The 16,575-nt window shown below is 47.1% G+C and overlaps 1 protein-coding gene across 1 annotated transcript in view; it reads right to left on the bottom strand.

Annotated features, from left to right (window-relative positions):
• LOC143163974 (uncharacterized) overlaps nucleotides 1-16,575 on the bottom strand; it is a 135,867-nt gene that overhangs the window by 62,370 nt on the left and 56,922 nt on the right. Inside the window, exons 20-36 of the mRNA XM_076345973.1 lie at nucleotides 16,168-16,314; nucleotides 15,810-16,013; nucleotides 15,333-15,472; nucleotides 14,054-14,177; nucleotides 12,581-12,724; nucleotides 12,078-12,268; nucleotides 11,458-11,589; nucleotides 10,212-10,286; nucleotides 9,835-9,915; nucleotides 9,716-9,742; nucleotides 7,420-7,464; nucleotides 6,614-6,682; nucleotides 6,411-6,497; nucleotides 5,707-5,733; nucleotides 5,487-5,540; nucleotides 3,797-3,832; nucleotides 193-228 (exon numbers count right to left, since the gene is read on the bottom strand). Of these exons, the coding sequence (XP_076202088.1) occupies nucleotides 193-228; nucleotides 3,797-3,832; nucleotides 5,487-5,540; nucleotides 5,707-5,733; nucleotides 6,411-6,497; nucleotides 6,614-6,682; nucleotides 7,420-7,464; nucleotides 9,716-9,742; nucleotides 9,835-9,915; nucleotides 10,212-10,286; nucleotides 11,458-11,589; nucleotides 12,078-12,268; nucleotides 12,581-12,724; nucleotides 14,054-14,177; nucleotides 15,333-15,472; nucleotides 15,810-16,013; nucleotides 16,168-16,314 (1,619 nt within the window). The remainder of the gene's footprint in view (nucleotides 1-192; nucleotides 229-3,796; nucleotides 3,833-5,486; nucleotides 5,541-5,706; nucleotides 5,734-6,410; nucleotides 6,498-6,613; nucleotides 6,683-7,419; nucleotides 7,465-9,715; nucleotides 9,743-9,834; nucleotides 9,916-10,211; nucleotides 10,287-11,457; nucleotides 11,590-12,077; nucleotides 12,269-12,580; nucleotides 12,725-14,053; nucleotides 14,178-15,332; nucleotides 15,473-15,809; nucleotides 16,014-16,167; nucleotides 16,315-16,575) is intronic.

Consider the following 16,575-nt stretch of genomic DNA (forward strand, 5'->3'; position numbering starts at 1 on the left):
GAAGCACAAGAGCAAAACAGAGAGGAGATGCTGAGCTCAAGTGCATCCCTGCTGGCTTCATCTCTGCATAAGCTCCCCACAAACACACTCAACTGCGCTTGCAAGAGCTGCACACATGGCACAAGCTGGGGAAAGTCAGGAAACCTTCACCTGAGGTAGTCAAACATGTTATTCTCTTACTATTTGACTTACTTGGTCTCCCTTCTCCCCTGGAGGTCCTGGGAGTCCCTGTAAGACATCAAAAGAGAATTTCCACCAAACTGAAAACAGATTCAGCACTTTCAGTCCCTGCTGCAGTGAGAAGCTCCCAACCAGAGGGAGGGAAGGAGGAAGCTCTTCAGCCCAATTTTTCACTAACTACAAGACACCTTAGGGACCTGGTTTAGTGGGCATGGTGGTGTTGGGTTGACGGTTGGACTCGATGATCTTAGAGGTCTTTTCCAGCCTTAATGATTCTATGATTCTATTCTATGACCTCTGCCAGACAGCTATAAGGGCTCTTGGGTGAGAGATGGAGATCCCCATGCCTATCTCTAGCACACCTGGTTGCCATACACCAGGAGACCACGTGCAGAGCAGCAAGCTCTCATCCCGGGTAAAGCTATCAAAGATGGGCCTTTGCAAGCAAGAAAAGGTATGAAGACAGCCGTGAGATGCATGGGAGCTACCAGACCAGGTCAGTGTTTTGCCTAACCCAGCCCCAGGACTCTGCTCAGAGCTGGAAGCTGCAAGTACAGGTACCCACTGTGCTTGCAGGGCCTTGCTCCTGCAAGGTGCACTGCCTCGAGGAAGACTGACAGCCTATTTCCATTTTTCACTACCGTAGCTATCCTTAGGAAAAAATGCTGCCGTCTCTTGATCTTTGAGGTTATAATCAAATGTATGTGCAGAACAAGTGCAGCTGGGGGAGCTGTAAAAACAGCAAACCTGAAATATGGCTAAATAAAAGCAACCTGTGAATACTCAGTATGGACTGGCAAAGAGTATTCGAGGTTTGTTTGTCGGTGTTTGCTAGCCGCAGACTGTCCCCAGGATTTACCATTGGCGCAAGGTCTATCCCATGCACGAGAGCTCCTTCAGCAGCAGTGAGCTCCCGAACCTTGTGCCGTGTAGCTACGTGGCCCTGTTACATCTGACCAGACTGGGAGAAGCCTTTGGGGGGACTTCAAATTCCCTCCTTCTGGATCTCCAGCCAGATACCTCAACTGCTCTGTCCTGAGCCCGAAAACAGAGCCAGCGCTTCTTCCCCTCCTACTCTGCGCTCCAGTGCTGGCCAGTCTCGCCTTTTCCCCTTTAACACCACCTTGCCCTTTGTTACCCTGGAAAACAGAAGATGCTTTAGTTAAGACAGGGCCTCACTGGCAGAGCAGGATGAGCCTGGAGGCTCGCACGCTGCAGAAGGGCATGCTGAGCATGTTCCCTCCACGGGAGACTATGAAAGCAGGGGGAAAAGCAAATAAAAAAGTAAAGAAAAAAATGAAGATTTTTACATATATGTCATACATATATAGTATATAGCATATGTTATATACATAGTCCATGCATTTATACATTGTATATCGCATATTAATTACCTGTATAGTATCAATAATATATTAAGATAGCTTGTATCATCAAATATATTACTTTATATACTTTATATATAATGCCTAATATTAAGTTGCATGCATATTATAATATATATTGTTTGGTTGACGGTTGGACTCGATGATCTTAGAGGTCTTTTCCAACCTTAATGATTCTATGATTCTATGATTCTATGATATAATTACTATATAGTTATATCATAATCATCTATTATATAATATAATATACATATATTACTATACGTATATATGGACAACCCTGAGCTTGATTAGACTGTTTCCTTCCAAGGAGCTTGAGAGCTGAAGATGAGACGGTCTCTTGGAAAAGTTGAGCATTTACAGCATAGATAACGTGCAGGTCTGGGGTTGCGGGGTGGGTCCAGGCTTAGCTCAGAGGCTGAGCATAACCAGGAGGAGCAAGGTGAGATATTGGTCCAGGGCCCAATTACTGTGGGCTCTATATTTACATATTGGTTTTTTATCTTCATCGTTCAACCTTCATTCTGATTTGATTAATTTAGAGGCACACCCTTGGCCCAATCGGTTCTTCTTCCCCAGGTGGTCCTGGTTCACCCTAAACGAAAATGAGCAGCTGTGATTGCCTCCTGCACCTTCCGCTGGCAACTCAGAAAGAGCTCAGGAGCAGCGTCAACAATTACCTCACCAGTGAGCACCCTGCCAAATTTTGCTCTTTCTCCCCATTGCTTTGCATGGGCAGTCCATGAAACACCCAGCCACAGACCCATACTTGCGTGGATCAGGACTGGGCAATTCAAGGAGGTCTTTGCTCTTGTGAAGAGCAAGACATAAGCAGCAAACTGGCCGTTAGCACTTGCAAAGACTTTACAGATTTAAAATCCTCTTCTATTTTATGAAATAAAAAAGCACCACTGCAAAGGGAAGCAAACCACTTTGTTTCGGGCTGAATGAAACATTTTCTTGGATATTATTTTTTTCTTCATTTTCCACCTCTCCTGGAAGTATGAAAATAACTTATTTTGGGGTCAACATGGACATTTTTTGAGCTTAACGGACGTGAAATAAATCAGTGACTCGGATCCATTTGGCCATCAGCAGTAACTCAAAGAGTATATCCTGAGTGACCTGGAGAAGGGGGCGTGCAGAGAGCCATACAACCCAATCCTAAGTGGTTGCCCCTCCAAGAGCCGTAACAAACTGGGACCATGCTGAGTTGCCTTACGTACCACCTAAACCCACGCCTGACACTCCCCATACCAGGGAAAATTCAGACTTCCTGACTCTCCAGTGTCAAACTTCAACACGAGCTCAAGCCAGGTGCTTCAAGAAGAGGCAAACATCCACTCAAACCTGAATTGAGAGGCATTTCTCCTGGCTCAGGAGAAAGTCTCCTCCCTCCTACAGCAATCGTCCCTGTACATGCCAAGATCAGCTGATTCCTTCTGCACCTGCAGCTTTCCAGGTATTTTGTCACACGGAGAAGCCCTGAAGTTGAACCCCCACATCTCCATGAGTAGTGAGAGCTGGGACATAGGCAGCAGTCTGCAAGAAAATCTTCCTGCCTGCCATGAGTCGCTTCCTGACCAGTCCTTGCCATGCATCATCTTCCCTGGGTTCATGGCAGAGTTGCCAGATTTGGACTGGAGCTACATTTGTACTTTTCCTCTGGCAGTACCAGGACACCAAAATCTTTCCTCCCCATGACCCCAGGCTCTTAAGCAAGGTGAGAGAATTTGTCAAGGTTTCCTTTTCCCCCAACAGTTGGAAAAGGATGGGCATTTCCAGAAGAAAACTCAAATTTCAGGATGGGCTGTATCACCTCTCACAGGGCTGGTCTTTCTCTACTGGAAACGTGGGAATGAATCTGGGCCTGGATGGTTCAGAGGAAGGTGTCCAAAATGCAGATGTGAGACAATCTGCTCCTTACACCTTCCTCCCAAAACACATTTAATGTGAACTACTACAGTTCTGCAGAGTCTCGCTGGCCACAAAAGTGCCATTTATTATTTTACTGAACTACCACATCTAGCTACCATTCCAGGTCTCTGCAGCACCCTGCAGCAATGACTTCCACAGGCCAGTGACTGCCGACGTGTAAAATTATTTCCTTTCATTGCTTTTGAGTAACGAGTCATTACTCCCACAGCCGATGATGATGCTTAGAGCTAGATGCTTTCCTTGGCACCTGAGTACCAGGCACAGGGACTCAGGTTCAGCATTTCAGTACCCACCTTTGGTCCTGGTACTCCTGGAGGTCCCATCACCCCCTGAAAAAACACGAGGAAACACGAGGACTGTGAGAAAAACAAGGGCTTGGATGGAGACGGGGCATCTATTCTACCATGTACAAACTCAAACCTGTACAAGCAGGGAGTAGAGGGGAATGGGGGGAAATCCCAATGTGCCTCCACTTTATTTGCACTGTCTACCCTACTATTACTTTGTCTCAGCTATTCTCATCTCCCCCTTGGGCCGATGGATCCTGTAAGCATCTGATATGAGTAATGACCTTTTCTCCCCTTGGTCCAGGCAGTCCAGGAACACCATCTAGCCCTACAGGGCCTGGCAAGCCAGGTTTCCCCTGAAAAGGAAGATACATCATCAAATCTTTTTCTTCTAAACTGTTTGTTACCAATCATTCTAAAGAAAAGGTTAATTTTTAAGCCTGCAGAAACACAAACAGAGAAATGTATATCCTGATGTGCCCGGCTCCTTTGCAACTGAGGATTTCTAGAGATGTTTATGTGTTCTCAAATTTCCTTTTTTCCCCCACAAATAAGCTATGGATCACTGGCTTTACTCAGTAAGGGAAAACAGAGATGTGTTTGCTTGTTACATGGGAAGACAGAGGCTGGGTACCCATGTCGATGTGGCAGTGGCTGCCTCCTCCAGTGGCTCTTCCTGGCTGTGTTGCTATAAGTGTGACCGTATTAATGCTGCTGGTGTAGAAATGGTGAAGACTGACATACGACGTATGGAAATGGCTGGTCTGTGGAATATAGCTCTGCAGTATGGCAAAGGTAACAAAAAAGCACCTGTATATAATGATGGACAGTAACAGGCACCTTGGGAAGGATGCAAGAACAGGACATACGTATAGCCCCTGAGTAATCTTTCAGGTTTGAGTCATTTGTAATGCAGGGACTTCCCAAACCAAACATGATTTCTTTTATTCCTAGTAGTCCTCCATGGACTTTTTTTTCTTCTCTTATCTCCCCTTGAACTCAAACTTCCTACACCCCAAACATCCTTGTGGGACTTCTGTGAAGAACCACCTCCATTTGTTTGTCTCGAATCTGCTGCCAGCTCGGTCCATTTGCTGTCCCACACTTTTGATCCACCTTCTTGCCCTCCTCTGGACCTGCCCCAGTTCTCCTCCATCCTCCTGAGACCAGGGGGTGGGATGTAGGAAGGAGCAGGGTTACACTCAGCTGCTCCATGGGTGGTGGAGACAATGGGGGCTCAAGGGTGAATCACTGCCACTTTGGAGTAGCCTTCATCAGGCGACATTTGTTATCAACTGCCAAAACAATTGGCTACACCACAGAGTTTATCATCACGGTGAGCACATCCACAGGACGGATGCACCTCTCACAGCTTTGCTCTGTGCCGTGAGGCATGTCCTTGCTTTTGGCAAAACAAAAGACTGTTATCTCATGTCTTTACTGGGTTTCCAACATTTCCCTTTTGGCGATTCCCGAGTGACGGGTCAACAGGATGAAGCTGACAAAGTGAGAAATGCTTAATTGGCCCTGCTTAATCTGCCAGCCTTCATCAGCAGTGGCAACTGATGAGAACTGGCAGTAGACATTGTCCCTCTACAACCACCCCAGGTGGCAGAGGGCATCCCGAGGCCAAGAGCCCTTTCCCACCCTGGCTGGCAGCTCTTCTTTAGCAACTGGCCATCGGTGGACCACTCACCGGCTCTCCCACGCCTCCTCTGTCACCCTTGAGGCCGTTCCTCCCACGAGGGCCCTGCATGAAGCACAGGACAGTCTTACTGCGTGTCCCAGCAATCCACCAAGACCCAAAAGGACCTCTGGTAAGTATGGAAACCAGAGCCTATCGGGCAGCTTAGAAATAATTTTTAAAAAAGGCTTCTCATCACATGCAAAAGTGAAAGCCAATCTCGGGTACTTACCCTGATACCTGAATCCCCTGGTTCACCCTGAAACACAAAAGACAAGGAGAATTACCATGGGGTGGTAATTTAGAGAGGGGGTCCTCTCTAAACTTAGTCCCAGCAAAAAGCTCCTGCAGGCTGACAAGCCCAGAGACTAAAACTCCCACCCCCAAGAGAACACAGAGCTTTAGTAGAGGTGTCTGCTATCTTGCATGCTCCAGACACCTCAACCTGCAAAATCTGACAACCCTCCCTTAGGGTAGAGGAGGGGAGTTTAGGTCTCTTGATCTCTGCTGAGACTTTTTGACCTACCCTCAGTGCAAGGAGACATTTGGTGACAACCACCAGTCCAGTTTTGGCTGTGCACAGCGCAAGTGATCCTGGGTATTTCAGTCCAGCCACCAAACAACCTTCCTAGGGACCTGGAGCTCAAAAGTCTTAGTGGCCACTGAATCTGGTCCCATGTCAGACAAGGCTGACCGTAACCTTTTCAAGCTCCGTCATCAGTTCCCCCTGTGTTGAACAGCAAGGCCCTGATGATGGGAACATTTTGCAGAGTTCCTCCTTTTATGCTTCAATGGGAGAATCCCATGATGAAGAGAAGAAATGTGTGTTCCCAGGACCCTTGAATGAACAGAGTATCCAGGGACCCTGGACTATGCCAGGTCTCCTCTTTCTGTGGTGCAGCATCACAGAACCATGCTTCAAATAACCATGCTTACCTTGATGGAGATCCCTGGTGGCCCCTGTGGCCCTGGTAAACCTGGTGGTCCTGCTACCCCAGGAACCCCTGGCTGCCCTTTCTGTCCCTGCAACAACGAAAACAAGGAGAGGGAGGGACGTGGGCTCCCTCCCAGCTCCCTTCGCTTCTCTGCCCGCTCTTGAGAGGCTGAAGGGTCCACCACACCTGGGGTATGATACTCACAGGGGGGCCAGGCTGTCCATTTCGGCCGGGAATCACCTCCACTCCTCCCAGGACATAGCCTGGTTCACCCTGCACACAAGGGGAGGAAGACTCGTGCTTAGCTGCATTGGGAGGTCCAGGTGCAATGGAGCAGTTTCATAATTTAGGGGCAATTTCATGATCAGTGTAAGTGACTTTAAAACCAAACAGCCCCTTCCTACGCTGCAAACCCAAACCACCTGCTTGCAGCAACTCTTTTGCAGAGGTACCAGAAACCACATGGCCATGACATGAGCTCTGCTTACTGGCATGGCAGAAAATTAATCCCAGGGAAAAAAAGGAGGTTGGTTTTCAGCAGGATCCACTCCCTGATCTGTAGCCATACAGACAGCTCAGGTGGATGCAAAGGAGGAGGAATGTGCATTGGGGGATGGGGGAGGGACAGGACAACTGCTCCTGGGATCTGCCCACAACTGATCTTGAAGCCTTACCTTTTTGTGTCCTAAATGTATGCCAACAGGCTTGTTCACAGTGGAAACTCAGAAAGGCAGAATGAGCCAACCAAGCAATACCTCCTTCTGCAAATAACCAACTGAAATGTGCCAAGGGCCTGTGATAAGGACTGAGCACTTTTCTCCATAAAGATGTTAGATTCTTCCTAGCAAAGCTGAAGGACAACTCCCCAAGCTGAAGACTAGCAGTGTAGGGCTAGTTACATATAGCTCAGAAGTTCATTTTCACCAAAGATCACTGCACAAATGCTTAGAAATTAGAGATCAGAGCAACACAATAGCTTTTGCCCAATGAAACCCAGGAATGAAACTCACCCTGTCTCCTTTTGGCCCCACTGGTCCAGGATAGCCAGGAGATCCCTGGAATTAAAAATAAACCCTGCAGCATTAAACAGCAAAGCACCCGCAAGACCATCATTGTGGGATGTTCAAGTTACAGACCTGTCTCTAATAAAATTTCATTCACTTTTAAAGTGGTCATGAAAATAGCTTCCTAGAAGTGGATTTTGGTCCCAACATTGATGAGAAATAGATATGTGTCATCCGTGGGTGTGTTATATGTCCCTCTCTAGTGATGGGTGCATGTAGGATGGACACCTGATGTAGTGACAGTGTAGTACATTCAAGCACCATGGGAAGCTGTGAGGAATGAGGAGTTGCTGCTTATTTAATCCACCAGGAGAAGGTAAACGAGTCAGAACGGGCATTCAGTGGCTGCAGTGGTTTGTGTTGGACCCCTGTGATCCATGGAAACCACGTCTCACAAACATCACAACCTTTGCTATAGGTGCTACCTTATCACAGACACTGGAAGTTTGATCCAGATGCCGAAACATGGGTGTCCTGGGATATCTGAGATATCCCCAGGTACCCAAGGCACAGGGCTGGCAGACATGATGCAGAATTTATGGGAGACCTGTGTCCTTCTGGAGCATCAGCTGGAGGATAGGTGGGATAACCGGGCATCTCAAATGACACGAGAGGACTCTTTAAGCAACTGAATCGAGCCCAAAAGATGGAGTTAAGTTCAAGATGGTGCCACTGAAATGTTTCTGCACAACAGCTGGCTGTTTATACCGCATTGCAGCCAACAGAGGCCAGGGGCTCAGTTCCATTACACATGCACTGGTGTCTTCTGCCATTCGTGATGCTCTCTGATACCTGCCTGGCCTCCAGCTCTCACTTCAGAAGTGTCCATCAAGTCCCATATTTTATCAGCCCTGCATGGTTGCCTTGGAAATTCTAGGGCAGCTTAAATGACCTGGGCAACCTGGTACCAGCCCCTTGTCAATCTAGCCCTCGGAGCCAAGGGTGATTTAGCTGGTCAAACACAGTTGTCTACTAATAAAGCCCTGGTAAAAGCAGGGGAGGGACGTTTGTGACTGCTGATCTAGTGTGCAAAGCTGTGCCATCACCAAAGACATCAACAGCATGGAGCAATTAGTACAGCAAAACAAGGGCACATGAGGTTTGGCTGGTCTAGCTAGATGCCTGTTTTCCAAGAAATGCTATGTACTGTTGTGTGAACAATTTGTGTATGGGAAGTCTGTGAGCAAATGATGCTGCTGGTGATGCGGTAGGACTGATACATCATAGAATCGTAGAATAGAATCATAGAATTGTTTGGGTTGGAAAAGACCTTAAAGGCTCCTAAAGGACCTTAAAGGATAATTGAGTCCAACCATTAACCTAGCACTGCCAAGTCCACCACTAAACCATGTCCCTAAGCACCACATCTACACATCTTTTCAAATACCTCCGGAGATGGGGACTCCACCACTTCCCTGGGCAGCCTGTTCCAATGCCTGACAACCCTTTCGGTGAAGAAATTTTTCCTCATGTCCAATCTAAACTTCCCCTGGCGCAACTTGAGGCCGTTTCCTCTCATCCCATCACTTGTTACTTGGGAGAAGAGACTGACACCCCCCTCGCTACAACCTCCTTTCAGGTAGTTGTAGAGAGCGATGAGGTCTCCCCTCAGCCTCCTTTTCTCCAGGCTAAACAACCCCAGTTCCCTCAGCCGCTCCTCATCAGACTTGTGCTCCAGACCCCTCACCAGCCTCGTTGCCCTTCTCTGGACACGCTCCAGCACCTCGACGTCCTTCTTGTAGTGAGGGGCCCAAAACTGAACACAGTATTCGAGGTGCGGCCTCACCAGTGCCGGGTACAGGGGCACGATCACTTCCCTACTCCTGCTGGCCACACTATTGCTGATACAGGCCAGGATGCCATTGGCCTTCTTGGCCGCCTGGGCACACTGCCGGCTCATGTTCAGCCGGCTGTCAACCAGCACCCCCAGGTCCTTATATATATGCATATATATGGCTGAAGGCAGAGTTCATAGTCCTTGGCCTTTTTCTGGACAGCTCTGGTTCATTGAGGGTTACTTGGCCAGAAATGTGCCCATGTTGTATTGCATTATTTGCCAGATCTCTGAACAGAAGGAAACCTGTTTGGAGCTATTCGGCGACAGCAATAGCCCCTCATAAAGGCAAAATGGTTCACTTGGATCTCCTGTCCTGCTCAGCGCAACTGGCCTTTGAAAGGCTTGAAAAGCAAAGTTTTAGGGTCCTACTGTATTGATGATCTTTGCTGCATTCAAAATACTTACAATATCTCCTTGGATGCCAGGGAGACCCTGCAAAACAGCAGAGAGAGAGAGATTTGAGAGCCATGCTCACTCTTCTCTTAAATGGCACTTTGACAAGGTTTGTTAAAACAAATACTTACCATGAGTCCAGGGGGACCAGGAGGACCTGTCCGCCCCGGTCTGCCCGGCAGCCCAGGAATGCCGTCCTTCCCAGGTAGACCCTAAACATATGGAAAGTAACAGCATGCAGGTTATGGCCCCAGACCTGCAAACCCAAACAGTTTAATGCAGCACTAGCCTTCTGTACCGCTTGAGGGAATCCCCAATTGCCAGCACACACACACACACATGCGCCAGTTCCCTTTTGCCTGATTTTCAAAGCCAGCATGGAGCAGGACATATCAAAACACCAACATAAAAGATCTGAAGATGATTCTTTGCTAGATCTCTTCCTTGGTTCTAATCACTTAGTTGCATATTAATTAACCAAGTGGATGGTTCATGCTGGTGGACTCACCCTCTCTCCTTTCTCTCCCTTTGTAGTAAAGCTGTATGGGTCATAGCCTCCATGAGCTGGTGAGCCCCTGAAGCTCTTGAAAGTAAAAGGAAAATAGAACAAATGATAATGAAATTATTATCTGCCAAACGATGGCAAATAAAAACCAGAGTTACCATGAAACACAGACTAGCACACCTCTTGGCTTATGCAACAGAAGAAAGAAGCAAGGTTGACCATCCAGGAGACCTGTTCATATCCTCAGACTATTTAAAGCCCCTTGGAGGTCACGCATTATTTATCGTGTCCCCGGCTTGTGTCTTGAAATTGGGAGAACAGGATGGAGAACAGAGAGTTGTGTGAGGACAAAATGCAGTCAGGGAGCGTATCGATGCCTCATGAAGTCTTGGCCCATGTTACACCTACAGTTCAGGATCTTCTTTTTGGCTCAGAGAGACTCTAAATATTCTTGGTTACATATCTGCAAGACTTCAGGGTAGTGTCAATGCAATTCCTCTCCCCCATGGGAGAAAACGTGGAAAGGAGTTTGGCAGAGATGAAATAAAGACCCTGATTCAACCATCCATGGACAACATTCATCTCACCTAATTTTAGACTGCCATAGCATAAACATCACCATCTGAGCTATTCTGCCAGTGTGGACACCTACCTATGAACTGAAGCATGACCAGACTTTGCTGACCACACTGACTAGCTGTCCACTAGACCCTCATATTCTCCAGTGAAGCTAACATAGACTGTTCAGACTTGCTGGCTACAGCCACATCAGTAACTGCACATGGGCTCTGGGGCTGTCCTACAGTTCTTCATGTCCTCTGGCTTTCTGCTAGGTAGGAGGAGTGGGTAGATTTGCCTCCCGACATTTTTATTTCTGAAGTAAGAAGCAGTGGCAGCTTGGTGGTCTGTTCAGTGGCTCACATGGAATCTAGAGCTATCTAAGATGCCACAGAACATCTCAGACATCTGCATGGGGCTGGCAGATATGAAGCAGGATCTATGGAAGACCTGCATTTTATTGGTTTTCTGGGAAGGAGCACAGGAGGCTGCTGCATTTCCCATGCTGAAATGGCAGCTTCTAGGATGACCTCCCCAAACATGGACACGGTTTCCAAAGTTAAAGGTCTTGACACTGATATAACTCTACTGCACACCACACAGGTATGAGAAGTGACCTGATCAGAGCAGTGATCAACATGTTTCTTTGAAATATAATCCCCTGAACAGACACCAGTGAACTAATTCTCACCTTTAAACACCAGGGACCACAAGCCTCCTCTTCTTCTTGGATATGTGGTTCAGCTGATGACGGATCAGGGACGTGTGGCTTGCTCTCTGTGTCACCAAATAGCAATTGCTTGTCGGCTTCATGTCTGGCAACCTACGGCATGGAGTTTGGCTTAGATTAGTGATCCTCCAGGTTTTGGAACCAGACATCAAACACCAACCTTCAACAGGTCTCAAGAGGTCACTGCACTTTTATATCACCAATCTTTTCATTGAAACAGCCATAAAATATCTGTTGGAGATACTCTGCAGATGAACTCACATCCATACCAATGACCCATCGACCAGAGTTAGAAAAGGGCAATGAGTTTATAATACATTCAAGTGCTCTGCCCCTGCAGTGGCCTTATGCAACAAAACTTTCAAAGCTGTAGTCTGGCTTCCCCAGTTCCACTCCCTTGATTTCAAAGATTTTGTTCCTTATCTCTAGGGTTGGACAGTAAGTGAGGTCAGGATTGGACTCAGCGTCCTAAATCTGTTCTGACTTGGCTTTGAAACTTTGCTCAGGAAAGAAGATTGCCCTTGTGCATGACCTGCGCCAAGCAAGCTGGCTTATATTCAAAGGGCTGTGAAGCAGCTCACCTCCCCAGATGGTAGCTGGGCCCCTGAAGGCTGAGGGTCAGAACAAATGACTTCTATCAGCTCTTGGAGGATCTGGGGGAAGTCGTCAAACATGCTGACGTAGAAAACGTTCTGGAGGTTCTGCTGCAGCAAGATGCTGTTGAGCTCAATGGGGTCAGCTCCTGAGACACCCACAGCAATGACGCGGATCCCTGAAACAGATCACTCACTCAATGGAAGCAAAAACGTTTGAGATTAGAGTTTCTAAACCCCTCATCACAATCTTCCTGTTAATAGCCTCTGCTGGGATTAGGTACTTCGGTAGCCACACGAGAACTCACCTGGAGCAATGCATGTGAATTATAGCAAACCAAGACACTCAAGCTAGGAGCAGAAAGAAGAAAGGATGAAGGAGTGAAGAAAGCCAACTCAAAGTGCACACATCACATAACGTACCACCCTCAACCCCCTGGAAATTCATGGAGAACCAAGGCCTCAGGGGAACGCAATAGGGCAACTCTTACCCAAAGCATGGGCTACTCTGGCTGGTGGCAATACATCATCCTGGGATCGCCCATCAGTCATGAGGACCAGGACATGAGGGAAATCTGGTCTCATCCCTCTGGAGGACTGAAATATCTCCTTTAGCATGTAGGCCAAACCACGACCTGGCAAACATGAAGAGGGATGGTGTAAATCTGTCTGTTAGGTCTGTGGGTGGGGACTGTGGATTTCCTTCCACAGATGGAGGAAAAAGGGCATTCAGTGTGGCCCCATAAATGGATACTACCCCCTAGCATGGGGCAATGTCTTTTGAGGGAAGACAGCAGTATATCAGACTGGCTGAAATGTTTCAGGCTGAATTGAGCAGATAATTTTGGAAAGGAAAAAAAAATACTTTCAGAAGATTTGAAGCATTTCCTTGCATTTTAGGAAAAAACCCCACAGAATTCTCATTTCCAAATTTCTTTAGAAAGATGAGGAAAGTTTCACAAAGAACTCTCCCCCAAACTGAAATGGTTAAGAAGCCCCAAAGCAGTATGGAAAGATTCCTTTGAGGGGTAAAATGCCTCTATTGACACAACCTCCATAAAAAGAAAGATTAGAGGCAAGGTTACCTAGAAATTTGCAATCTGACCGTTTCATACCTGCTTTCCCTAACCAGTCCCATCAAAATTCTTGTATTTTCATGAGCCCCATTTTTCTGTCTTCCTGACCAGTACCACTGAGCCAGGACAAGGTATATAAGCCTTCAGTTAACACATATGAGTGCCTCAAGGCTTCCCTTTATGTTGACTGATGGGAATACATTTAGGTGGGCCATTCAAAAAGAGTAAAGTTAAAACTAACTACCTTCAATTTAATATTACTGCTCGTGTACCTTCAGGGAACCAGGTATACCCTACTGTCCTGCTGGGAATGAGTAGGTGGAAAGTGCTGTCTGTTTCTGAGCTTTTTAACTATATAAGAAAAGTGTCTGAATTTCCAAGACGCTGAGCATTAGCTCAGTGTTATTTGTACAACAGAGGTGAACTAAGGACCTTTATGTGATGACACACCATGAAAATAGGATGGGGCACATTGTTTTGTTGTTAGGGTAGCAAGGCAATAATTGTTGGAATTTGCTGATTAAAATGTGCATACAGTGGGCAATAAGGATGCTTCAGCATCAACTACCCTTACCTAATGTTCATGGGCTTTGTCTCCAAGCCAGGTATAAAAACCTCCCTCAAGTGCAGGCAAGGTTATAAAATAACGAAGAGAAACCCAGTAGTAAAACTAGGACATGGATAAAGGACACCAGGCTAGTTGGAAAGACCATCCCCGGAAATAAAACTAAATTCAGTCCTCCATTCTCCAATTTTGAAGAACTTTGGACCATAACTTTCTAACCAGGTAAATGGGTTCAAAACACTCAGACAAATGCTGTCCCTTGTCTCCAGCTTCTGTCTTGGTCCAGAAGGTCCACCCCATGTGTGCAGCTCACCCATACACACCTGTTTTTGTGTTGCCTCCAGCATAGCGCAGTCCCTTGACGGCTTTCAGGGCGCTGTTGCGGTCCTGGTGCTGGTTGAAGTGGAAGGCTGCCCTGGGCTCCTCGCTGTACTGAGCAACAGCAACCTGCCAAAGAAAAGAGGGTTAAAAAACGTGGAGGGGTCAGGCACACAGCAAATGTGCCATCACTCAATAAACTGCCTTGAGTTAGATAATACAACTAGTTGCGGTGCGACAGGAGTGGAAAAAGTTTGTGTTTCTTGCAGACTGAAAACAAGTTGGCAGGCACATAGGGCACAATCCATATGTTTAAACACAGGCAAGGTACTATTTCAGACTTTCTAGGACATCAGAGATTTCTGCACAGGCTGGTGGATACAGCACAGGACTGCTGGGAGACCTGCGCACTCCAGGCAGCTCACGGTTGGGTGCGAGCATCTCCTGCTGCAGCCGCTCCCATGGCAGCACCCATCCCTCCTGAATTAAACCCTTGATCTCCACTGAGTGCAAAAGGAGGCCAGCTACTCAGCTCATACTATAGCCATCTAAATCAAAATGTCTTCATTTCCCTAGAATTATTTGTTACCCCAGGGTAACTTCATCATGTGCCTACACCTTCAAGACTACCTGTAAGTAAAGAGTGCCAGAAGCTCCCCATTGCCTGATCAACTGAAAGTAAGCTATGCAGGTCTCCCTTTCAAAGGGCTAGTTCAGATATTACATGAATTCAACACAAATGACCCAAAATAAATGATCTACTGAGTCTTCCAATTGGCTTTGCTGAGTTGTTGCTTAATGCTGCAGGCTTCATTTGCCCTTGAGGTGTATCACAGCATGGCCTGGGGATCTGGTCCTCTGCTTGTCTGGAGGATGCAGCTGCTGGCGTGTGCTGCACCTCCCATCTGGGCCCCCACATGGGTCTCCACCCGTTAGCAGTCTGGATGTGGGCAGAAACGGGGTCCTAGGGAGGGATCCATACCTGACACATCCCTGGGCTCCATAACCTAGGTAGCATTTCAGTAGGTATGGGGTTTCCTTTATTCCTGATGACTCGCTCTTGGAAAAATAACCAAGAAATGGAAATATATCCAAATGAGTAGGCTGAGACTTAGGAGACTTTTATTCATGTCTTTGTTGGACACACACATGTCTTCAGGCAAAGCACATAGCCTTTCTGAGCCACAACATGCGAGTGAGCAGCCTGCTGTCATTGCAGGGGTGAGCAAAAAGCGAACACTTGGAAGGAAAACACCTTTAGGAAATAGAATAACAAAATCTTGCCTGTGTCCCTTCGGGCCCAATCTTAGGGAAATAGGAAATGATCCGGAAGAGGAAATCCTTCACTTTATTGAAATTGCTCTGGCCAATACTCGAGGACTCATCCACCAGGAACCCAATGTCTGCTTTGAACTTGCCACAGACTGCAGAGGGAAGAGAGGATCTCCGTAAGCTGGGGGGTCCTAAAGCAGAAGCATGTTTCTTTGTGTTCAGAACAACACAACAAACCCAAGCACAAATATCTCTTGCGATGCCAAGAGTTGGTGAGTGAGCCGGCAGCACCTTCACCCCACAGGGTAGTGCTGAGCGCTTCACTGCATTTTATGGGGTTTGTGTCTTCCCTTTCCCTGACATTGTCCACTCTCACTACTCAATGAATAAAGACTAGTTTTGGCTCCTGAGATCAGAGAAGACCACGGTCCCTGGTGGTTTTGACCTACTGCTACATTGTCATCAAATCACACATGGATACACACTCACTTGGCCCAGGAAGAGTTGTCAGCAGTGCAGACACTACAGTGGTCGATAGTGGGGTCTCTAGGGTTGGTGGTAGCTTTGTGGTGGTGGCCAGTGGAAGAAGAGTGGTCCCCACATTGCTAGGAGATATGGATGGGGATCTCGTCATATCCCATTTTGCAGAAGTCACTGGAGCGATTGGCGCAGGTGAATCTCTGTCAGGTCCTACTGTAAGAGGCAAACAAAAAAAGGTGTTTGTTAAACCTCTTTTAGTTATGATGCCTCTACCTAGCAAAGCATCAGAAGGGTAGAGAAGCCAAGAAATTAGCCTCAGTAGCAGTTACGTAGGTAGAACTGCAACATAAGACTCCAGCCTTCATACCTGTTTGCCCGAAGAGTGTTGTCTCTGGTCCCTCCGTACCTCCAAAGACTGGTCTTATAGAAAACAAATACATTTCTTTGGTGCTCAGTCCTGTCACTCGATAGGATCTAGAAGCTGCTGATAACAGTTCCTGGGAAAGATGAGAAGCTGTGAAAAAGGAAGAAACATGCATTGACTGGGAGCCAGAGAAACTCAAAATAACTCCCATGTCTGAAGCATCCCATCTTCTAACGACACCACCTTTGGCAAACAGGAGCTTGGGGATGAAACGAGTCCTGGGCTTCGGAGCAGAGGCTCTTGGTAAGACGTGTTTGCAAACTGCAATGGTCAGGTCCTAAACCAGATGAATAAGGTTGGTTGTGTCCGACAAGGGAGTTCTTGAGTACATGAACAGAAAAAGAAAATGGG

This window comes from Aptenodytes patagonicus, chromosome 1 (assembly GCF_965638725.1).
Source record: "Aptenodytes patagonicus chromosome 1, bAptPat1.pri.cur, whole genome shotgun sequence".
Lineage (NCBI taxonomy): Eukaryota > Metazoa > Chordata > Aves > Sphenisciformes > Spheniscidae > Aptenodytes > Aptenodytes patagonicus.